This window comes from Pagrus major, chromosome 10 (genome assembly GCF_040436345.1).
Source record: "Pagrus major chromosome 10, Pma_NU_1.0".
Lineage (NCBI taxonomy): Eukaryota > Metazoa > Chordata > Actinopteri > Spariformes > Sparidae > Pagrus > Pagrus major.
The window spans coordinates 17,678,712-17,704,372 of NC_133224.1; the positions used below are offsets into that span (position 1 = coordinate 17,678,712).

The following is a 25,661-nucleotide window of genomic DNA, read 5'->3' on the forward strand; positions in this document are numbered from 1 at the left end:
ATACTGGCAAGTGACAAAGAAACAGTGAGTGTGGGAGAACAACAGCGCGCTGTGCGCTCTCATTGGTCATAATGACATAGTTACGAGGCAGCAAAATATGGTAATCACAGCCAATGCGCTGCAATGGTGACAATATAACTACAGTTGTAAAATACATAATGATTATCCAAATCTCAGGGGGTTCAGCAATGAAGTCCAAATGCCAAGTGTGGTATAAACCCACAGGAAATGGATGGATTTTTCCAGAAGCTCCCTTCTTACCGAAATGTCATCATTTACTGTGGTGAATGACTATAATCAGAGAAAGGGTTAATGTGAGGTGATTCGGTGAATTGCAAATAGACGAGATGATGAGATGGAGGGGGCACGTGACACAAAGTAGAGAGACAGGTGGGCATTCATGACACAACACCTCCACATACACTCCCAGATGGACACATACACTCCCTGAAACAAAGGGAAATTTACATACATACATATACTTTTAAGCCCATAAAAGTGACCATATATGTATAAATCTGTATGTATTGCCATACTTTATCTCCCTTGTAGCTCTTTCTGTCTCCTACTCTGATGCCTACTCTGCTAGAAGGGCGGCTGGCTCCTTAAAAGAGGGGGATTAATGCTGTAGCAGGCCTCAGCTCACTCTAAATCTGACCTCCCCTCTGAGTGTCTGAACACCATCATCTGTTGGGGAATGACGAAGAGGACGGGGAGAGAGCAGCCCATAAAACTATAGCACAGAGCCAAATGTCACAACGGCAGTCACATGATTTGACTAGTTTGGACTTTTAAGATGGAAAAACTGTTAATTTTTAAATTGATGTTTGTGGATTGATGGGGCGGATTGTTGAAGGATATAGGATAACAATACTGTCTGATTAAAGGGCTGGCCACACTAAGAACAACAGCTATAACTATGAATATATTGTGTTGAAAACCTTTCTAGCTCTACCACGTCACAACTATGACAGAGGCAAACAGTATCTTTGTGATCAATTCTAGAGTGACTTTATGATCGATAGAAACACGGACAGCCAATCAAAATCCATACTGAATTTACATTGATTTCATTTTTTGAGACATTTTTCAAAATAATGTTGCAGGAGTGCTTATAATATTGGTTTCTAACTGTTACATGTGATAAGTGAATTGATGACATTAAGTAAACACTTTTAAATGGTCTACTCTAACAACTCAGTCTTCGTTATTTATACAACTTATACTCTTATATAATGTTAAATATGGCTTCAACATACACATAAAAAAGTAATGTTACCTGAGACATAATGCCAAATGGTTTTTGCCGCTGATGAAGTCTCTGAACTTTGTTTTGTCCTTTAAGTTTTGACAGGAAAACTGATGTTGACTCATACAAAAGTATGACTAAAATTTGTCTCTCGTAACAGTGTTGGATGCTCCTAACTCCTCTTATTTCTAAAGAATTTGTAAAACCATATTCTGTTTTTTTTTTAATGCATCAATATCCATTGTTCCCGAAGCTGACGAAACTGTAGCGAGCAGCGCGTGCTTGGCACCACTGTTTAAATAAAGTTATCTTCATCAGTGCACATATTGTTGTCTTTACGGTCAGTGTTCTTGGTGTGGACAGCTCTTGATTCTTATAGATGCAGAGAAAATCATGAAAAAAAAATACTGTCTTTTCTGCGGTGGTCAGATGTCACCGGATGTCACCAAACAAATCCATATGTTTTAAGTGTGACCAAACTTTTGAATCTTCCTTGGAACATATGTTTCCTTACTTCTCAACTAAATGAAGCTGTAGTCTGGCAACAGCTCAAACCAAAGGTTTCAGTTATAACTTTTAAGTCAAAAAAGTGAAAAGGCTGCCATGTCCTGCCAGTGCGTTTATCTGAAAATAATACACACCGTTTTGCCAGTCAGAAACAAAATTAGGAATTCTACAGGGCAATGGTATAAAATTGTTAATAATAAAATTGGAGACTAAACAATTAGCCGCATCATATCTGCTACCTTTCTCACAGCAGATGACCAGTAAATAAAGAGAGCCGGGTGTGAAATGGAACAATTACAGTCCGTATGGCACTGCTGCTGACATCTGCCTGTTTATTTGCGGCCAGGTTGAGGTGCTCAGTGTGACACAGAGATGTTTTTATTGAGCCAGTCTGCCATTTTGTGAATGTGGGAGGGCCAATAACTGTTGCTGCAGGACCCACCAGGGACACCTGACACACTGGATTAACTGGCCGGCTGCTCCTCTGACACTTTTTGTCTGCTCTCTGTCCATCAAATGCATGCATGCACACACACATAGGCATGGACGCAGAAAGAATGACACACACAAGACGCACTATGTCATGCACACAGATAGACGTGTGCGCTGTCGCATGTAGAATCAGACAGACACACAGACGCACACTCCCTGAGGACTACAAACATCACTTCGTGGGACATCAGGAGACGTGTTGCTTTGCTGTTGCATGCGCGTGACCCGTGACGACCACGTTTGCTGTTAACATTCTGTCTCTCCAAATCATCACCCCGCGTCAACCTTCTGTTTATACGCCTGCTGCTGGCCAGCCCAGGCAACGGAGGCTCTGCCTGGAAAGCATGTGGTGGAATGTAACTAATTACAATTAGTTAAGAAGTACTTAAAGGGACAGTGTGTAGTTTTGGAGAAGAAATATAATTTTTTCCATAACTGAATAAATGAGCTGTTCTCAGAGGAACTCCACTACATTTATTTGTTGACTTTAGTTACTAGTTAATTTGCCCGATGGCACACACTGTACATACAGTACATGTAAATACCAGTGTTGGGCAAGTTACTTTCAAAATGCAATATATAACATATTCCTAGTTACCTTCATTTTAAAGTAATATATTACTTTACAATATTACTGTCTGCATAGAGTAATAAATTATTTATTACACTACTTTTTAGTTATTTTCAACAAAATGCCCAAATAACCTTTATAGAACATTTAAATAGCCTAGATCTTTTTGAATAAAGGAAAGTTCTTGGACACAGGATGCAGACAAAGGATCACAGTCTGATATATAATGAGATAGGAATACATATTTTTAATTGTAGGCTGAGTCATATGAAACACAACAGACCTATACCTTCTATAATGTAGCCTATAATGACATGACGAGACAAAAATCTATTTTTCTATGCCTTTTTATTATAGTCCACAGAACGAGGAATGCATATGTGATTCAAGAATGTAAATTCAAGTACGCTCGGAGGATTAGGCTTAATCAAACTCAAAGAACTTATAGGCTCGGCTATATCAAACAAACCTATAACAATATGGTTATGCGCGCTGTGGATGGATTCTGAAAAAAACAACAATAAATGCTTCATTTCGGTCGGTAGCGCAGATTGTAACGTGTTACATGACATAACTGTAGTAATACATAACTCAAATATTATTAGTAATGCATTATATTACTCCGGTACCGCTAAAATAAATATCTTACTGTAACGCATTGCCCCCAACACCGGTAAATACACAGTGTGTGTAAATTGTGTAATGTGTAATTTAGGTTTGGATATTTAAGTAACTCACTAACCAGATACTTTAAGACTTTTACTCAAGTACAATTTGTATAGATGACATTCACTTTTTACCGAAGTAATATTTTAACACCATATTTTTATTTTTACTCAAGTATGACTAGTACTTGTGTGTCAAAAAAAGACACTGAAAGATAACCTGTAACCTTCTTTCTTGTGTGACACGGCTGGGTTTCTTGGGTGACATTTACGCTCTCTCTTTTATTCCTACTGTCCTTGTCCTTGGAACGGTCCTCTGGGAACTTTTACATTTCTAAGGCCATGTTCTACAAGAGGAGAAACCCCACATGTAACTCTCTGTATGCACAAAGCATTAAACAGGGCTAAAAACTGAAGTGGCATCCCAACGAGACTGCCTGATGTGGGTCACAACAGTCCCTTTGGGGAGAGAGATTTCACAGGAAACTGCACTTCGTTGTTGCGGAGCCTGACAAATTTGGCACCTGCAAGACCTCGTGGAATGCTCCGTTGGAGGCGTCTTTCATGACAACTTGCTCTATTTTCCTCTAAATCTGGCTACATGGACATTTTAGGATTCAGTGTTCCACTGGGACAGCATGGCAAGGATATTGCATAATATAAGCATCAAGGAAACAAAGTAGTTCTGAACATGTTGTGAGTATAGTGTATTTTGTCCCGTTTAGAGGATCAGAAGATGTCAACATTTTCAATCTGGGTCACAGGAACTGGATTCAACAAGGGAGCCCCCTCATTTCTTTCCCCTCTCCACAAAATATAACCTCAACGTCTTCCTTTACGCACCTACTGCCTCAGTTAGGAAGTCACTTCCCTCCACCCTTTCAATCTCTCATTTAGTCTTTCCCCAACGTATTCCTCCGCCCTTTTGTGCCTCAGCCTCATCCGAGGTTTTTGCTTTCCTAATGTGCAACATCTCTGTTTCCCCGGGACGCCTCCCTGCCAGACGATGACGACTGGAACCTTCAAAGCTGGTGCCGGAGCCTTCAAAGCGGGAGCCCTGATATAGTTTTGAGTGTATCTAGCTCACATAAATGAATCAAAGCTATTCTCCACCCCTCCCTTTATCCATTTACTTTCCTTAGTCCCCATGACCTCCTTAAACTTCAGATGGGCTCCAGCCCCCGGCAGACAAACGCAAAACTCATCAAGTGAACTAACAAACAACAACAAAATAACTCTCTTCAATTCTTGATCAGCAGAGGAAAAGGAAAGAGAGGTTTGACAAAGACAACAACACAGCAAGGAGGGCGGAAGGGAAGGGGAATAAAAAGAATACAATATGGGCTGTGAATTAATGTTCCCTGATGAAACAAAACATAGATTCGGATGATGACACTCACTTGTCGATGTTAACAGGCTGCTCTGCTGTTATTTTTCTGAGCAGTTAGCGCTTTTGTTAGTTGAAGGCTCCTCTTTGGAGTGTGTGCTCTTGCGAAAAGGGCTGCATTTCCATCATAATAACAAGTGAAAAGAGTGAACTGTCACAGGGCGCTTCCTCCTCTGGCTGTGATGCATGCCCCTCAATCCGGCCTCGCTGTGCTGACGGATGAGCAACAGAATACGTTTCCCTCAATGCCAAAACAAAGCCTCAAAATATGGGATCACTGCTGTGACAGAGAATGTCACAGTCCCGTTGCTCTATATGTCGGCTAGAATAAATATCATGGCCACATTAGCAGCACTCTCCCTGCTGTTTGAAACAATGATGATACATTGAAAGCGCTTTTAGACAATGGAGATGAAACGTATTGACTTGATTTAAAAGTTGGATGAAATTCTTTGCAAATTCATGAATGTACCAGAGCTTCGAGGCTTTGAAAAAGCGCATTAGTTGTTTGTTTTCCATGAGATCATTAACCCCTAACACTGGCAGGCAGAAGAGCCTGACTTAGCCTAGTGCTGACTAAATGCAAACTCATGATGGGAACACAAAATGTCTTCCTTTGAACAACCATGAACAAAGGGGAAACACAATGGAGAGAGAAATTAAGTGAGAGCTTCTGCGCAGCCAATAATAGCCTCGTAATTCAGGCCAAAATAGAACTACCATGATTATGGTAAAACAACAAACGGGGGAATTAGCACACTCCCAGCAGTGACTCATCGGGTGTTTGCCCTCGTTTAAAGTCTGTATGTGTAATGATGTTGCGTCTGTGTTTATCTTGGAGCCGAGGCATGACTTATAAACACCTCCACATACTTTCCCGGCGTGAAGTGTTCTCCCTCTGTATCCTGCCCAATACCCATGCTCACCCGCCATACCTGACTGGCATTCTCATATTCTGCTGGCCTCGATTCAATGCAGGCATTCACAGTGCCAGGAGCTACAATGGTAGACTAACTGCAGAGAGCTGGATGCTCTTAGATGGAAGATTGCTTGCCTCGGGAAGGCTGTTTGGCTCTTATTGCCTTTTAGACCAGAACCTGACTTAATCACCTAGAATAATGCAGGCATGCTCTAAATATGAATGTCATGATAAATAAACCAGAGCCCCTACAGAATTTTCTATAAAAAACAGTTTTTAGTGGCACACGGTGGGCTGGATTAATGAATATTTCTTTTTCCAAAGCTCCCTCTTTCGCTCTCCATTGTGTTACCCAGTTTATCCAATAATTCAATACTGTGAAGGTTCAAATCCAACACCAAGAGCCCCCTCCCTCCCTCAGATCACAGATTAAGGCCCCTGTTCCTACCTGAGGGGAAACGTTCGATGACGGGCTGGTTGTCCACCTGTAGCGTGGCGTTGCCGCCACTGCGTGTAAATCGCACCACATGGTATTTGCCGTCGCTCACCATCACCGCGCTCTCCTCAATGATTATGTCGTCTGTTCCCACGTTGAAGATCACTCCGATCTTTCCCCGTTCCTATAGACAGAGGGTAGAAAATGTGATGAGAAAAAACGAGTACACGTTGAACAAGGATTATGCTGACATTTGTTCCCCTTTGACTTGATCTTTCTGGGAAACCGACTTTTTTGGAAACACTCTTTGGTGTGAGTAAAAAGTTCAACCGAGTCATCACAAGTTTTTACTTTCTGCTCATTCTATTAAATAAAGCTGCCTTTATTTCCATAACTACCACTCTCTCTCATTGGTTTATAGTTAAGATGACTCCTTTACTGTCTAATGTCTCGCCCCAATGTTCTGCTTCAAACACAGATACAAAATGTCAAGGAAATCTGATACCAGTACCAGGAATTAGAGCCTTTAACAATGAAATATGCCACATTTCAAACATTTTGATAATTCTTTATTCTAGCATCATGTCTGTAGTGATGCCAATGTAGGTCTGTCTGTCAAACACTATTGGACGGATTGCCATGAAATATTGTACAGACATTAACGGTCCTAATGGGATGAATCCAACTGACTTTTGTCATCCCCTGACTTTTACTGCCTTTCTTTAAACTGATCACATTTGCCTTGGGTGTCCACAAAGCCCAAGATGCAGCAACAGTGCTCTTGCAAAATAGTGTGAGAGGTTTTCTTGTCTTGGTTTGCTTTAGTTAACCTTTAGCTAAAATCCCTACTGTGCCAGAGATAAACTTGCATTTTAAAGGTGTATTTATGTAGACAACCAGTTGCATCGGCACCCGTTAGCTAGTTGTCTTGTCATGTTGTCCCTGCTGCTGCTGATATGCTTATTGACTCCTGACTCTGTCACATCCCCACACTGCCCCTACTATTCATGTGCATATTTCATCATTGCGAATATGTAGTGTTAATTTCTGAGGACAGGTACAACCGACGCTTCAAACAGATGCAGGATATACGAGGCAGCAATCATACGTACACCAACACGTTGTTAAAAGCAACCATATCTTCGGCCTAAGAGTGCATTTAGCACTGGGCCTTCATACAGCCTTGCAGAGCCACAAGTGTGGCTGTCAACTCTAGGTGTTATTTCCACTGTTGGAACCTTTCAGACCTCTCATCTCATCTCATCTCATTTTCTTAACCGCTTTATCCGTGAGGGTCGCGGGGATGTTACCGCTTTATCCCCCCCTTTCAGGGGGTTGCGGGGGTTACTGGAGCCAATCCCAGTTTTCATATGGGCGGAGGCCAGGGTGTATCCCTGGACGAGTCGCGAGCTCATCGCAGGGCCCTTTCTGATGGCAGAGGCTGCCACACAAGGTGCCAACTGCGCGTCAGGAGCAATTTCGGGGTTCAGTATCTTGCTCAAGGATACTTCGGCATGTAGCTCAGTTCCGCCAAGGGGAGCCGGGGTTCGAACCAGCGACCTTCTGCTCTACCCACTGAGCTACAGCCGCCCCTACCTTTCAGACCTTTAGAAAAAAATTCTAATACACCTTAAAGATTTGACAAAAAATATAATCTGTTTTTCAGGAGGTACAGAATATCAACAAACCCTGTTACTGATGTCTCATTTTATTTGTTTACCCATCAATATCCTGTTGAAAGTTGCTAGGTTAGGGCTGACATCACATAATGGGGATCCTAATAATAAAAAAAGCAAATCATTATGTTTGTGTGTGTGTGTGTGTGTGTGATGGATTACAGTGAAGCAATCGAATTGACAACTAAACTGCAGTGCGTTATATGCCACATGATACGGTCGCTGGCAAAAATCAAAAGATATTTTCCCTGAGTCACCAAAAAGGCCCTCACTGCCTGCAGTGTGATGACACTGTGAGCATCAGATCTCACACACTTCAGCTTGGTACTTGTTGAGGACTCAGGCACCTTTAGTATTCATTAACCCGGTAACCCCCTCCCCTCTCCCATCTATTAGTGTTGACAGCCGCCCACTGCTTCGAGTTTATTACAGTCAACCGCCTACTCTACTCTCATCTCCCACCATCTCTCTGCTCTCCCTCTGTGGTTCCTGTCCTCAGTCCCAGGAAAGGTCAAAGTCATTTACAGAGTTACAGTCTGCCAGAAAGGCACAGAACAAGGGTGAGGGAAAGAGATAGAGGGAGAAACAGAAAGAGTACATACCAGACAGCACCATTACAGACAAATTCTCTGTCTGGCAGTAAATCTTCTGTTGCAGTTTTATCCCAGACGACCATAAGATCCAGAGCTGTGACTGCCTTGTTGCCCGTAACATTGGCAGGAACATTTCCTGGTTGTCACTTCGGGTCAAGCTCATTTGCAGGGGGTGTCACCTTTGCGCGCTGCTATCTGCCCATTGCAGCGACGACTTCATTGATTCTATTATCTCATTAGCTATGTGCATTTATTTAGCCACCTTCCATATGCTGAGATATTCAGAGGTGAACGTGTGGCTTTTGCTCGCAGCGGTTTTTCCATTATTCATGGCTGATTAAGTATTTAAAAAAGGAAAATAAACCACCCTTATGTTAACAGAACTTAAAATAGCAAGTTAATTGAGTAAATAAGTGCAGAGGTTGTGCAGTAAGTTAATGAGCGGTATAATCACAGCCAAATTTATGTGCATTCTAACCACTCTTTGGTGTTGTATAAAGTGGTTACAGTATTTAGCCAAGGCCACAGTATGGCCATGCTCTGATGACAGCTGCGATTAGGGTATTAATTGAGCGTGCTCAACTGGAGGTGCAAGAGGAAGTGCTGGTGGCCATGATTAATGCTGGAGAGGGATCCACAGAGTTGAACAGGATCCCTGTGTGGAAGCACAACAGGAAATGGACACGGCTGAGCGCTCTCCTACACCAAGATCAGAACTTAGTTAGACCAGGACGAGTTCCTCAGAGTGGAGCTTGATGGACTGCTCAGCAGATGATCTCATTCTGCAAAGAGGCTTGAACGTCTCAAATGGCAAAGTGCTCCCAGCTTCTTCGGCACTTAATCAATTGATTCATGTTATGGACTGACCCGCGCAGTCTTTCTGCCTACTCTCCCCATGCATGCTGAAATTCAATATTGATTCCAAGACATGAATATGAATACAGTCAGTGAGCGATAAGTGAGGTGCACTTGAATGAAAATTTAATCAAAGCTTTGACTAGCGATACCTTTTGAGATACTGCAGCAAGAAAAAAACAAAATGGAGAAAGTGAGTGAAATGCTTTTGGGATGATCTCCATTACGACCCACGCAGTAGGAAGCTTACAATAATCATGACACCTTTGCCTGGAGAATTAATTCAATTTGCCAGGGCAAAGCAGAATGAATCCATGCTATTATGACCGAAAAGCAGAAGGGAGAGTGAATTTGAGTGATATTTACAGAGAGATTAGCATTTGTGTTCCGCAACATTAGGGTTCTTCCCGGTGCTGAGGGAATGTATCGAGCCCATTACGGTAGGAAGCCGCTGGGAACCAGTGCTTTTTTAAAAATGATTTTAGTGTAGCGGTAATGACATTTTAATGGCCGTTTCCCTTAAGCGAACATATCTCTGGAAACAGAAGGAAAAAAAAAAAAACTCTTTGAATGACTGGGAGCAGTCAAGCCTGCAACACTGAAATGAAGGAACTGGTAGGTAACTGACAATAAGCCCTGGCTGCTCTTTAAACACCACTGCTTCTAAACTGCTGCTTAGCAGACCTTAATCTGCTACAGCTGTCGGCTAATGTCAGTAGTAAGAATGTTATATTTTTGCTCTTTTATCCAGAGGTTAGCTCATCTTACATTTCTTTCTGTGGGTCAATCAGTGGTGTGGGTAGGGGGTCCTCGGGGGACTAAGAAAAGAGCTCTTCCATATGATGCATTTTCAATTACATCTGATTAAAACCACAACTGCCTGAGGAGAGCAGCATGTCTGAGGTCCTGAGTTCAATCACAGATAGACAGTGGTAGGGGGTTGGTTGGACAGACAGGCTGGAATGAGTTTCGACTTCAACAAAAATCCGTCTTAGTTTTCTTGCAGCGAGTTTCAGTGATTTTATTTGATCAGAGAGGAAAGCGAGTTTAAAAAACAACTTCCTCTTGAATATTATTACAATTACTCAAGCACAAACTTGCCGTCCTTGACAAATATCTAAGATCTTGGTGCAGCAAAAAAGATGTTTTCCACAGAGTAGAAACTGCTGATCAGCCTCTCACACAACAGTAAGTTGACGCCAGAGTTTAGCTGCCAAAAAAAAGTTGGTGTAATCCTCTCATTAGAGTCTCTCCGTCCTTTTTCTCAAAGACAGAGAAAATTGGCTTTGCGATTCTGTGCAACAGCCACGGATGGGAAAGAGCAGTGCTGGAATACGGAGAGCATTTCCGTCTGAAATATTTCAACATGACCTTGCAATGTGCGAGCGTGCGTCGAGGTAAACGCCGTTGCCGAGAGTGGAATGAGAATGAGGCTGTGCCAGAACGAGGCTGCAGTCGGCGGGTGTGTATCAGGGTTATCAAGCAGCCTCACAGAGCTCTCGCTGATCACGTCGAGCAGAAAAGGAAGAGGGAGCGGAGGAGGAGGAGGAGCACGGGGCAGAGAGAAACAGTGCGCGATAAAAGGACAGAGGGAACCTTGATGATCCTCCTGGGCCTCAAGGTGCTTTGAGTTCAAAGCTCCTTTTGAAGATGTCAAGATCTCGCTCTCTCTTCGCTGCACACACTGCTAGTCAACTAAGAAGGGCAAAATAGACAAAGTGGGAATGTGAATGCAGTTTTGAAGGATTTGTTCCTCGGTTTTATTTCTTTACAAACAGCTCAATTGTGATGCACCCCCTGCAGCTTCATCTCCACACACATCTTCCCCTTGATCTATTTGCATTTCCTCAACAACTTCCTGCATTTCCCCTCGTAGATCAGATACACGAGCCAAACAGGCAAATTAGAAAAGAGAAAAGAACAGAGAAACAACGGAGATGCGGCTGCTGGATGGACCGGAGGGTGGAAGACAGTTACCGTTGTTTAAATCACTCCGGGTATTTTGCATTCTGCTGTATCAACGCGCCTACAGAAACAGTCCAGAACTGTGGCTGACCAGTTAAGGGATTTGCTGATGCTGATGATTCGGTTTGACAGATTTCATATTAATAGTCCTGTGGGTGGTGCAAATGCAAACTATTCATCAGCTTCTTTCTCATTTTCCCAATAATGACCTATCACAGCATGTATCTGCTTGAGCCTAACTCGACATACCAGTGTAAGTATGCCAAGCTGCGCTATTTATTAGCTTATGAATCAGCCAGTGGAGAAATGACTGATAAACAGATTTTTACTGGATACCCAACAAAAAGCAATCAATTTTTCTGCCCCTTTTTACTAAGGACTAACACATCTGAACACATTTGATATCACGTGGTGTAAGGCAGATTAATATTTCATACGGTGTTACAGCTTGAGCAAGCATTTCCACTTATATGGCAGCTCTCCACTCTAATGTTACATTTCATGTGCAATTTGTAGCTACAGATTGATATTGGTGAATATTTTTTGTGTAATATCCCAGAGCCTTCTGCAGCTGAGCCAGATATACCATCATACGGCATCTCTGCATGTCCCTTTTCAGGGTAATTCTGGCTCTATACGGCTAATCAGCTTGTCAACATGTATGCATAAAGCCTGCGAGAGGAGATCGGCCGTGGCATCTGCTACAAGGAGAATAGTATAGTGGGGCTAATCTTCCGCTCCGAAACTGCACCGTTATGTAAGAAGAAATAGGCTGTTGCATAACATGTAGACTCCTCGCTGGCTAAATCAGCCACTGTCCGTTCACCTAACGTCTTCAGAGTGTCTGTGACAGAGAGAGGAAATAGTCTAAGGGCCTAACAGTCATTTTGGAGCAGGAATACTGTTATCTAGTGCTCACATTTTATGTCTTCCCCTCTCAACATTCACCACGAACGACACAGGGCTCATACACACACAGCCACATGTGTGTCAGTTTGATTTTGGGCAGCAGGGGAGAAAGAGGAAGTCGGTGACAAAACAGTCACTTTGCAGAGAGGATATGCTTGGTTTCATTTACCACACCGTCTCTCTGTTTCTGCTCAGCCAACTCATTTGTATGTGTTTGCTGTGATCTCCAGCAGTCACCTTGAGAAAGTTGCCCCCCCTCCCACCATCTCTTCATCTTAATAGCACTTTATCTCCTTCCTTCTCTCCCTCCCTCTAACTCTTTCGTTTCTTTGCCTCTTTTCAACGACAGTGGTCACGGCCACCCATTCTTCCATGCATTGAAAACGGCGAGCGCCCGCTCTGACCGAGAATCAGCTCTCATTGAAAAATTGATGAGTTAGACAGATGTGGTGTGGGTGTGCGTATATGTGTATATATGCCTCCCATCTGAGCATGACTCACACGGGGCTTGCCCATTTGTCCTGGAGTACATGCACACTGGAAGCCAGCCAAAATACTGCAGAGGGAAGCTGCATTTACGCTAAAAAAGGAGGAGGGGGTAGAAAATAAATCAGCCCAAACATCATCCTCCATAATCCTGATTATGTTGTCATCGACCACCAAAACTCTTCATTCACTCAGTGTCCGCCTCCAATTATCTGCACCAGAGAAGCTACAGATACACGGACATACAAACACAAACATACACACACATACAGTATATACTGATTCATGCATGATGTGCACAACCAAGACTGTTGATGGATGGTGTCCTTCAGCACAATGACCGTCAGACCTGTAGCTGTAGACCTGAGTCCCATTTGAACCACTTACTCACACACACACTTATATGCAAACATGAGAATATCCTTGGGTGAGGTTACACTGCCACACACACACCACAGCCTTGTTTACAGGGCTGCAGAGCGCTGTGGATACATACACACACACATACAGGCATGGGGATTTGTGTGTGTGTTTTCCTTACAAAGCCTGCTCTGTGCCTGAAGAACAATTAAAAACCATGCACGTTAACATTACCATTTGTTTGTTTAACATGTTTACAGTATACTGCTGTTGCGCCACTAGAAAACTAGAAAAAAAACAGTGCATACTAATAAGTGCTGTTCATGCCCTCCAGTCGGTCCTGGAAACTCTGACTCAGCTAGTGACCTCCCTTCTCTCAAAAGTAGGTACTGTCTGGATAATTACGCAGTGGGACATTGGTGCAAAAGAGTGCTGCAGGACGACAGGAAGTTAGCAACGCCCATGTTCTCTCAACAAAAAGCCGATGGAATTTATCCTTTGGATTTTGTGTTGAAAAAAAGCTTTATGATACTTACACGTTTAAGCACCTCTTTTATGATTTTTGAAACATAAATGCAATCGGCAGAGGTAAAAAGCTAACGTCAGGCGACAAATGAACTACACTGCAGCCTAATGACTTCAATGTCACCACACTAAGCTTCCTAAGTGGGAAAGTTTGGGTGAGAATGTGAAGATGATTAGTGAGAAGATGAGTCTCCATGTTCGTCGTGAAGCCTCTGTAGTGTCATAGCAACTGCCTTTTTAAAGACACCTTAATTAACACTTTAACATTCACAAGTGGGGTATTTTTTTATGTTGTAGAACAAAAAATGAAAATCTCTTAAGCTTGTGTTACCCACAGGGTGTTAGGCATTTAACCAAAAACCCAACTGACTTCAAGACAAAGCAAACAGAAGTGCAAAAATGCTTACTCTCCTTTGGCCCTCTATTACTGGCTTTTAACAGGTAGTGACAGGTAGAGTACAGATGGTTTATCAGAACTTTACGCTGAAAGACATCTCCCTGCTTAAAGACACTAAAAGGCTTCATTGAGCTGAATGGAACTGCAAAGTTAGATGAGATTCTCTTTAGGTTCATCACTAAAAGCAACATCTTTCTAAAAGTCATTTGTTCATTGCCACCTTGCTCGTGGGTAACAAACCTATGACCTTTTGGTTATATGAAATCATTTCTAAGTCCACTCTATGCTTTTCATTCAGGTCTTTACAGTTCAAGTTCACCACTTCAAGGGAGGAACTTGCTTTCAATAAGCCTTTTAGCAAAAAAAAAAAAAAATGGAATCGTCATTTATATTCCTGACTCTTCGCCAAGAGACACGCTAAGACAGAGTAGTGAAACCTGCACATTTTAAATTGAAGATCATCATTTCATGTCAAGGGCCTCTTCAAGTTGCTAACCAGAGATGGATGGAGGATGGAGGAGATGATATAGAGAGAGGACGAGTGTACAGGATAAACAGAACACACATAAAAGTACATGCAGGATGACATAAAGAAAGAAACAGTAAAAAGAAGTGGAGGTAAATAAAGGGATAAATGGTAAAAAAAAAAAGAGGAAAGTGAGAGGCAGAGAGCCACAACACTGGAGGTGTGGGGGCGTATTCCTTGAGGCAAAGCCAGGAAAGGATCTTTGTTACTGTGGCAGCAGAGATCGATGTCCATCCACCCACTCTCAACCCCTTTTCCAAATGCCCTGGTAGGCCTGGACACCGGTAGATATTTGTCAGTTTAGGTGACTTAATACAAGAAAAAGATAGAGTAAAGTTTCCCATCCACGTCATTTTATCCTTTTTGTCTCTTTCTTATGTATTCAATTATCCTTTTGCCTTTACCAGCTCCACAAAATCCTCCATCAATTCACTAAACACTAAGATATGGCAGTAATCCCTGTATCTGCCACCAAACCTAATTACACAGACTACATTTGGAGGGACAAAGAGGAGCAGTAACTGATGACTTAATGACATTTTATCAGTTTTGTAAAAGCCTTAGAAACTCACTGTTTCTTCACACTACTTTACTTTAATATGACTTCCTGCCAGTTGTGTCTTTGCTAGCCTAGTTCCAGACCTGTGACTTGCTGCCAACATATCCTTTTTTTTGCCAATTGACACACTAATAAAGTGAAACTGAAATGGCAATTTAGTCATTCGAACAGTAAAACCCTCAAAATCAATTTTTGACTTTCTCGAGCAAGGAAGTGCGATTGCCTCACCTTCAGATGTCCTCCATTATTATTTCTCTCACTTTAGCTTTTACCTTTTCTTCGCTTTTTCTCCTTTTTCTCAATGTTCTAATCTGTCTGCCCTCATCACCAGTTCTTTCACTCCCCAGAGGCTCATTACCGCGTTGACTGGAGTTGCTAACATGGGTCTGGTAGAATCCAATTGATCCACACTCTCTTGCGAGCGATCTGAGAGAAAGAGTTGATACCCAGAGAGCTCCGTGTCTGATGGAGAAAGGTGCAACAACTCGAAAACAAAATAGGTTTGTAGATCATTTCTGCCTGGCAGCAGAAATCTAGTCAGCACACTGTGAAATGAGATAGTCGAGTCCTTGAATATTGCGCTTAATCTGTTTTTTGTTTGGTAGCTTTGTACAATAATAATCCTATCTGACATTGTATGGGTTAATTCTGTGACACAGTGTTAACTTTATGTCTTACTTGATGATGGAATGAGGCCAAAAAACTATGAATGCATGAATAAATTACCATGACTGTGCTATTTATGCTCACTGAGACATAAAAACGCTTAATTTTGGGGGATACAGACGGAAAGAGACAGTGACAATAAACTCTTCTACAAGTACTTTCTCAATCCATGAATGCTGCCTTCAAAATAACACAACTCTTCTGCATTATATTACATGCAAATGTAATTATATTGCACCTCCACAAAGTGCTACATTGGGCTCAATGTTAAGATGCACTTCATACATGCTCAAGTCAGTTGAAAGTGTTTTCCTAGCAATGTAGAGTTCTGTTCTGTACCTGAAACCAATGGGCATGAATGATTTTTAAAAAACCTGTTCCAAAAATCATCTTTCCTCTGTGATGATTATGATGCACCACCTGATCAGGGCTGATGGTGAGTCCACTTCTACTTGGGTGTTAGACATTAAAACACAGACCTGAGACCTGTAGCAATGAACCAGGACCCAAACTGATTAGACTGCATGTAATTCTCACCCCAGCTTGACCCAGATCGAGATTCAGTCACCAGGAACTGAGAGTTCTTTCACGACCTCTACCCCTGGTCATCTCAACTCTGTCTCTTAGAAAGTCAATTTAAATTGTAGTGAATTGTTTTCCCTATTACCTGGCAGCAAATGTAATCGCAGCCTGAATAGTGTTCAGAGGCATCATTTTACAATTACGCACCACACCACAGAGAGGAGGTCGGGGTGGTTAGTTACTTTCAGTATCAATACTTTTGCAACGTGCCAGATGCATTAATTAACATTTAATGTTAATGCATGTTAATGGAAAAATAAATCTCTTTAAAGTTAAATATATATGATTTTTAGAACTTTATTAGAGTAGCAACTGCATACAGTATAAGCATGAGTAATTTAGATTGGATGTGACTGCGTAACTTTGATGAAGTGTTCAGGGAATGAACGTGTGAGATGAGCAGCTCTGGTTCATATAACTAGTCAGAGTTTTGTGTGAAAGAACAAGGCAGAGATGGACAGACAGACAGACAGACAGACAGGCAGCGGAGGAGACAACGACTCCTCTGCTGTCTCTTTTTATCTCCAGTTTGCACATACAATTTGTCATGCCTGAGTATACACTGTGAGAAAAAGCTGAAATGGGAGATTACTTCTTTTTGTCTTTCTCTTTTTCGATGTTTTTACACTTTGACTCTGTGACTTTGTGTGTAGCTATAGTCAAGACACGTGTATTAGTGTGTGTCGGTGTATGTGTGTGTTTGCGTGTATTCTGGAGCATCCTGTTCCTTTCTGTTGAAGAGAAGCGAGGCCGGCAGCTGGCCGAAAATTGAAGGGAATGACTGTGACCTTCGGACAAAATCAAGAGCGAAGTGTTTTCTGTCTCTATTGTTTTATCCACTCCTCTTCACTTTCTGTCCTCGCAGCCATGCTCTCCCTCTCCTACTCTATCTCTTTCTTCCCTCAGAACTGCACAACAGAGGAAAAAACGGGGGCATGGATGTGTTTTCTCTTCATTTTCTCCCCCTTTTTCTCCTTTGTGCTTTGGAACCACCTTCGATTGAAAACAGCAATGGTACATATTGTACAGTTTGTGGTTTACACAGACTTTAATAGTGCACTTTTCCTGGCATGGTAAAGAATAGCTCTCTCTGAAAGTAAGAGCTGTAGAATAAGTGCCACGCTGTGCCTCCATCAAAAGACTCAAACGTACCATAAAATGCAGCAGCATGAAAAGCTATAGGCTACGTCTGTCATCAATACAAAACCCATACTGGAGTATGCTCTGACAGTAACAATAGTGTCTCATTTGATCTGGACTACAGACTGTCGGGAGATCGCTCAGATCGCCCTCTTTCTAACTCCTCCATTCTCCTGCTCTCTTCATTCTCTGCCATCATTTGCTCTCTGTTCAATTTCTTTTACCTGCCTTTTGCTTCTCTCCATATGCTACCCTAACAACTCTCGAACTGTTTCTCTCCCATTTACCCCCCTTCTCTTTTTTGCCTTTTAGTCTCTGCAGGCAGGGTGTGGGGTTAAAGCCCAGTAGAGAAGAACGGCTGCCGAGCACACGGGCTAATATTTGCCCGGCGCTAAACTGAGCAAACACGGATAAAGCGAACACAATCTCTTTCTCTGTCCCTGGCTGTCTGCCTTGTTGTCCTTTCATTCCCTTCCTGTCTGTCCTGAGCTGCTGCGGAGCTCACTGCTGGTTAACCAGTGCACACACAATGCACATGTTGTTTTTGAGCAAACCACTGGCCGTGGGATAAATCTGATACCATAATCCGATAATGGTGTATGCCTTGCTACATCAGTGTGTGTAGTTAATTAGGAACACCTGTGCAATCCAATCAAACAGGCCTGCAATAAACCTTACCCTGGTTAAGCTTATGATGGTCACTTCCTGGTGACATTAAGTACGTTTCCCGAACTATTCTAGGAATTATGTTTAGAAGATTCTGCCCTCATGAAGTGGGTCCAGTACTAACATTCAGTGCTAATGCAAGAAGTACTGTTCTCTTTATATAGCAGGGCAGGACGTAGGGGTATGGTGGTAGGGCAGTGACCATGGTCTTCTCCCTAACTTTAACCTGAAGTAATGTTGTTGCCTTTTCCTAACCATACTTTATTTGCATAACCATGATCTGTATCTTATTATAATACTGTTATATATTATCATTATTATTATTTTTTTTTGCCCATTATTAATTAGGATATCAAAAATTCACCATCTTAGTTGGAAAACTTAATACAACGCCGCAATGACTGGAGTTACTGGTGCTATATTACTGGAGTCTTATTATCACTTTACAATACATTAACAGAAAGGTAACTCATGTAAAGAGGCACTTCTTGACATTTTATTTCACCCAGAAACCTTGAAGCAAATTTGAGCAAAGAACACACAACGTTAACTGGAAAATAACTACTTTGTCACCAAGGTGATTCACTTTCGAGGCTGTGGCTATCAGTGTTGCCTCATTTTATTTAAGGTGTTTCATATATTCTGTCCTTAGCTGGACAAACTTGGTATTTCATAACACGCTAATTCATAACATATTCATGCGTGCCAGGCCACCTTCACCCCTGAGCACCTCTATTAGAGCCAGAACTGTTGCCTCGGGTTGTTAGATTCACATCTGTCGAGTGCTGAAGAGCTTGTTCTGTTCAAGGCTGCTAACTGACAGCATTGGCCACATAGATGACTCCAGGCCTAAAACTAATAAACTAAAATTCTAGCTTTGTCTTTATGGTGAGGAAAAGCCTGAATGTGCATTGGTGAGTATCCATGAGTTTGTGTTATTAATGAGTTAAGAGCAAAGTGATCACGATGGCTGCAACTAACGATTATTTTCATTGTTTTTTAATCTGTGGCTTGTTTTCTCTATTAAACGATTAGTTGTTTGGTCTATAAAATGTCAAAAAATGGTGGAAAATATCGGTCAGTGTTTCCTAATACTATTGTACCTCAGGAGCCAATAGTCTGCTGGCCAATAGTTGCTGCTTAGTCCTATAAGTAAACAAAATGAATTCACATAATGTCAAGAAAGGTGATATTTTCGCACCTTTTTAAATTACTAAACAGATAAATACAACGGTAGATCGCCAAATTCAAGTTTGTCTCTTAAAAGACGTGCTTCATTGCCTTGTTAACTCACCGTAAAACACAGAACATTACTACTTTAACAAGTAAACACTGTTTTTAATTTACATTCTGTTGATAGCGTGAGATCATTTTGTGTGTTTTTGAGTGTTTTAACAGCTTCAATCCTGGCCATGTTTTACAAATCGACCCTTTAATAGGCTGGAATAAGAACTTTTTTTTCTGTGAATTGATCATCAAAACATCTAAAAGTTGACAATTAATCTATTAATCAATTAACTGTTGCAGCTCTAATTATCTTGGGGCAAGCTTGCAGTAGTGCCTGAGTAGATGTAGTTTAAGGAAAGGGCGGAAAAAAATAAAGTACTATCCTACCACTAATACTGCTAACAATAATAGTATTGTTAGTATTATACATTATTAATAATAAAAGTTTGTGTTGAACAGATCAGATGCACCAAATTGATAAAGTAACCCAAATTGTATTTCACTTTCATAACATAACAACGTGCCAGCAACATAGAAGTCACCTTCATTTAGTCCTAATTATCTTAATGGCTGTCAGTCACACATCATAGGTGATGTCCAGGTAATTCTGCATGACCAGACACTGCCAAACATTCAACAAATAAATAAAGATGATAAGATTTAAGTGAAAACCTTGATGTTGCCTTTAAGTGTTGCACTGCATGGGATTTACGACAAGTGACAGTACTTAAAAACAAGTGGAATTCCTTCACTTCACTGCCTTTTCTAAGAGAAACATTTCTCACTTCAAGCATGAATGACAATTTATGCAAAGTTAATGATGTCAAGTGAATGAATATATAATGGCTGTGTAATGTTTTGTGTTTGTGAGCGTAATTCCCTACGCACATTTCACATAATACTCAAGCGCTGAAGCTCAGATCAATAAATATATGAGGTTCAAATAAAATATATACAAGCAGAGTGAAATTTGATTTGTAGATAAGGATGGAAATTAACTATTTAACATGTGAACTGCTTATGAAGTCAATTAGTCTGATTTCTTGAAGTGTTGCTCAGAGGGGAAAGGTAATTTGACGATGACATTAAATAGATACAGTACCCAACATTATTTTACAGTATGCAAACTGATGTGATGATTATTAATCACTGCTGCTGTAGATTATTATGATGCCATTTAAATTCTAGCCCCTAAATAAATTGCGTGTTAAAATCTACAGAGGCATATGAAAATTCAATGAGCTATTAGAGAGAATGCTGAGACAGTAACGAGAAAACGTAATGGTTCAAATTTAACCTACTGACATCGATTGAACAATTCCATCTGTGATGTAAAGAGCAAAAGCAAAAGTTAAGTGGCCATCAACAATTATCCATTACTTCTGTATGAAGTTTACAGCTAAGTGTCTGAGAGAAACTTAAGTGGGTAGACACAGGTTTGCTGTGAACTAACAGGGCATTGTATATTAAATAGCAGCTAATGATCTCATATAGGCTCCCAGGGAAGCACACACATATATATTAGCATATTAGCATGCAGCAAATTGCAACGGATAGTGAATAATTAAATGTATAAATTACTTTATTCCAACCTCCACTGTGTCTCGCTGGGGTCAGTGCGTTCACAATCATACATGATGTGGATGAAAAATTAACGCTGTATTGTTCACGCTCAGTCGAAGCACATGCATTAATATTGTACCATACATGGCTCACATCATGTTCTGCTTATGTATCAGATTCTGCTTATGTAATAAGTGCATGAATGTGTTTGTGATTCTTGTTTTTCAAAGGCAGAGGTAAATACAGCAGAACACAGAGCTAATGTTGTTTGTGACTGCATGCGAGCGCTTAAAAAACAGCATTTTCTTTACAAGTGACAGTTACAAAGTTGCTCATAAAGCATTGAGGCTGTCTCCAGCGGTGACGGCTGTGCACGATTTTTGTTTACAAGGCGGCATCGCAGTCTTCAAAGACCTCAGTTTGAACTAAATAAAAAGAAAAGAGAAAAAAAAGCTTTCCGCTCCATCTCTCCCCGAGACTTACAGTGGGGGGATGTCAGGGTGCACATCTTCTTTCTAGCTGAGAGGAGAAAAGATACAAAGTGACAGGGCAAGACTGGACACACACAGAGACCGCTGACAACCTGCTCACACCTTCCAGGCCATTAACAATTGTTGTGTTACCAAAAAAACAGAGTTCTCCTGGTGTAACTGTCCAGTGAAGACCTTATACCTCGTATGTGTGTTCTTAAATAAGTGACAGGATCAGGCTGTTGGTATACTATCTTTGTGTTATTGTCAACAAATCTCATGGAAAGTCCAAAACCAATGTGTTTGGTTTTCTCTCAATATTTTTCACTCTTCCAGCCTGTATGTGGCTCTCAGCCCAAAGCCCATTTCTACTGGAAACGTACATCTTTCAAAACCTGTGACTGATATATGGTGTCAATTGTAAAGACGCCTCAACAATTTCCTAAAACGACTGCTGTAGTTTTCAACAACTGTCCTCAAACAGCAGGAAGTAGTACATTTGTTGGGGACTATTTTCAGCGCTGGATTAGCTGCAATGCCGAGTATTTATGGCAGCAGGATGTTGAATGTGAGATTAAGTCAGAATAAATTGCACTGTGTCTTTTCATAATAATGAGGGAACATGTCAGCCAGTGCAACAGCGTGGCTCACTGATGCATTTTTAATAGTTCTTGGACAACAGTAGAGAATTAGATACATCAGACTACGATACACACAGTACTTGTTAGAGGGATCAATCGGGATATTTTACAGGATTTGTTGACAACATCATTATTCTTTAAAGGTTAACTCTTTCCACTCATCTAAAAATGGTTGAAAAATTGGTTAATAAATGGTTTATAAAGGTGGTTTAAAAAGCAATAGTTAACTTACAATTTGCTAAAGTTTGATTAACTAACAGTTATTGATGATAGTTAATATAGAGTGTTACCAAATTATTCCCTAAATCCTTTTAAAACCCTTTTATCTGTGACATTTTTAATCTGATTTAAATGTATAAAACTATGTGGTTAAGCAATTAACTTAAATCACTTAAATCACCTTCATTTTGTTTAGAGAATTTTCACTGTAACCAGCCAGTTACCGCCTTCTTTTTTCCTTGCTAATGTGCTTAAAGGCACATTAAGCATATCACCGATTTGAAGTCTCACTTCATTAAATGCCTGAGGTGTTGCATTGACTGTCCTCAACTCATACTTGCTTTATATGATATTTCTGTTTGAATGGAAGTGTGCTCGTACATGTGTGGGTGGCTCGCATGCCAGGTGTGACCCAGGCACTCCCAGCAGGTGATAAACGCTGCTGCCTGACAGCCGCAGGAGCTCTTTCCTCTCTCACAATGTCACCATAGCAACTCTACCATGCCAGTTCAAAGCGCCGCCGGCGCTGGTCGTCAACCGTGATAAATCGTGCCCCAAGAAAATGATAGGGCAGTGATATTGAACGCTCACGGCCGAGCTTTCAATTTGTTTCTCCCCTCCTTTTTTACTGTATGTCTGGACTGGACGTGGCTGAAGTATTCCTAACGCACACACGTATACACATATTCAATGTCCGTAGAAGAACTGATGGTTACTCTTAAAATGGAGAGCAGGGAATGAGTGTAAACATCATTCTGATTGTGCTGTCAACTAACAGCAACAATTTGTTAAAGTGTCAGTCTTTGGCTATACACACACACACACACACACACACACGCACACACACACACACACACACACACACACACACACACACACATAGTCTTCGCACACACAACACAAACACACTCCATTACAGATAGAGCTCGCGGGTATACAAACTAGCCTTGCACTACTCTCCTCTCTTCTTCTATCTGCAGTACTTTCCTGAACCCAGCTACTTTTTTTGCACTACAAAGGCCAAACTTGGTGAAAGAATATCTGTTTTCCACTTTAGCACAGAATCATCTGTACTTTGAAAAATTGTCCTCCCAAGGCTTTACTACACTCTGCTGTAACACAAGTAAAATCACTAAAAGAAAACAGAAATTTTAATGATGTTTACTCCCTTCAACTGACATCTTGTTGGCCTTCTTAGATACCCTGCCATGAACAGCCCAAGTGCTGACAGAGAAAGGAGCAAAAGTACGAGGCGTTTGTTTTTTAGCAAACGTTTTGCAAGAAATGCATCATCTTCATTCATCCATGACCAGGTGAACCGTAAATGTTTCTCAGCTCAAACACAGGAAACTCTGCAGAAACCCCCTCCAGCAAATATCCTGTGCCAATAGGCTTCTACCTTAACTGAAGGCTTGTGTGCCCTGCTTGTGGCTGGCTTCTTATTTCCTTGCTGGTGGGTAAGCCCACTTTGGTCAGGTCACTGGAAGGATGCCAGCATTAACTGTGTGCACATATGCCCATCTGACCTGTGTGCACATGGAGCCGTCTGGATGACCAAATGGGGGGATGGAGGCAAAGGCAAGTAGGTCAGAGAGAGGTCAGATCCCTCTAGTATCTGGTATCTACTCAGGCTTGGCCCTGCACTGAGCATGACAGAACGAACATTATGGTAAATGTATAGTAACATATGGGTGCTGACTGAACTGTGTAGACTCACACAAGGGTCAGGACTGGTTTAAACTAATCAGTACAGAGAGAGCGCACACATAACCACACACTCTGCTGGACTCAAGGCTCATGTTTATATGTGCTAGTATGAGAAAGACACACACACAAACACACACACACACACACACTTACAGGATTTATGAGGCTGCGTTGTTGGTTATTTACAGGTGGTGCTCTGCTCTATTTACTGTCCATAACTGCAGACTGTTGGCCTTGTTTAGCACTGCTGGGGCAGAACCACTTACTGTACTGTCAGTGTGTGTGTGTGATTGTGCGTGTGTGTGTACATGTGTGCCCACCTTGCAGCTACAAAACCCACCTCCCTATAAATCCAAGATGATTTAACGTGAGCCCCTATTTACTCTCACTCCTTGCGCGTGTCGCCCGCTTCACCACACATCTCCGAGGCGTAAAACATAAACGCCACTCCACTGTGCCAGCTGAAAAGGCTGAGAAAAAAAAAAACGTTTAAAAAAAAAAAAAGACATCACACATCAAATATCAATTGCAGGGCACCCCAACGCCTTCCACTTCTCTCATTACTGCTTTGAGGAGCGTGGGAGCGCATACGAGAGTCTCCTCACTCGAGACTCAGACAGTACACACTCACACCCGCTCGCCTCCTTTCCCTCCGAAAACCCTAACCAGGCATCTTATCAACCAATCAAGCAGACAAACCTTCCTCAGACTACACACCTCATCACTCCCCTCAATAAATGTCTTCAGCGGCGGCGAAGGGGCGATGGATGGAGAGAAGGAGTGGAGAGGAGATAGGATGAGCCGAGGGGGGCTAAAGTGAGCAAATCAGATGAGGAGGAGATGCTAAAGGCAGAAGGACATTGAAAGTAAGGATTGCTTTTTTTTTGCTTTCATTAATTCCACTTAACAAGAGAAAGTCCACAAACACCAGTGATTGAAACTCTGAAATGAACATTCGCCTCTAAACTGCTTCATGTTCATGTCTCCTAGCACACTAAAAAAAAGGAAGGACATTTTAAAGTGAGGGAAGTATAGCAGTGTTCAGACAAATGTAAGCTAGATGAAAACTAAAACACCTGGGTGTTACATAAATCAAGGTGTGTTAGATGTGTCTTGTTGAACTTATGATAAAATACCAACATTTTTGTGACACAAGACCCCATTTTTGATACAATCTATGGCTCTCTGTACAGTAGTTTTTGATTATTAGACAGACAGACAGACAGACAGACAGACAGACAGATAGACAGACAGACAGATAGACAGACAGATAGAATTCACATAAAATCACATGATGGTATTGTTAGTGTCGGGCAACCACAAACTGGTGCTTGCATGCCATTTCACATAACACTTACACTGTTAACTGTTAACACCATGATTCCTTAAAGCGTGAGGTAAACAGTTTCACTACTTAACACTTTATCTGTTGCATTTCTGACTGAATAGCTGTTTAAGGAGTGTTTACTGCCCCAGTGGTGGATGCAAGTGCCATTTTGAAGACTCAATGATCAGCAAATCAACCAGGACTGAAATCTTAATGAGTGCTACCTCCTGTCTGCCAACTCTGTCAGAAGAGAGGGATGTGCATATGGGACAATCCTATAAAACTCTTCATTATGTTCAATGTGAAGATTTTCTTCATAAGACACTTTTCTCCTGAAATAATTCCTGTATCTCCTATGCTATAGTTTGATATGCTA

General features: G+C 41.5%; 1 protein-coding gene across 2 annotated transcripts in view; it reads right to left on the minus strand.

The window, feature by feature from the left end:
- The window catches only part of nrxn2b (neurexin 2b), a 571,134-nt gene that overhangs the window by 41,575 nt on the left and 503,898 nt on the right, over positions 1 to 25,661 (minus strand). For both annotated transcript variants that reach the window (XM_073475282.1, XM_073475281.1), the window contains one exon: positions 6,239 to 6,410. In XM_073475282.1, the coding sequence (XP_073331383.1) occupies positions 6,239 to 6,410 (172 nt within the window). The remainder of the gene's footprint in view (positions 1 to 6,238; positions 6,411 to 25,661) is intronic.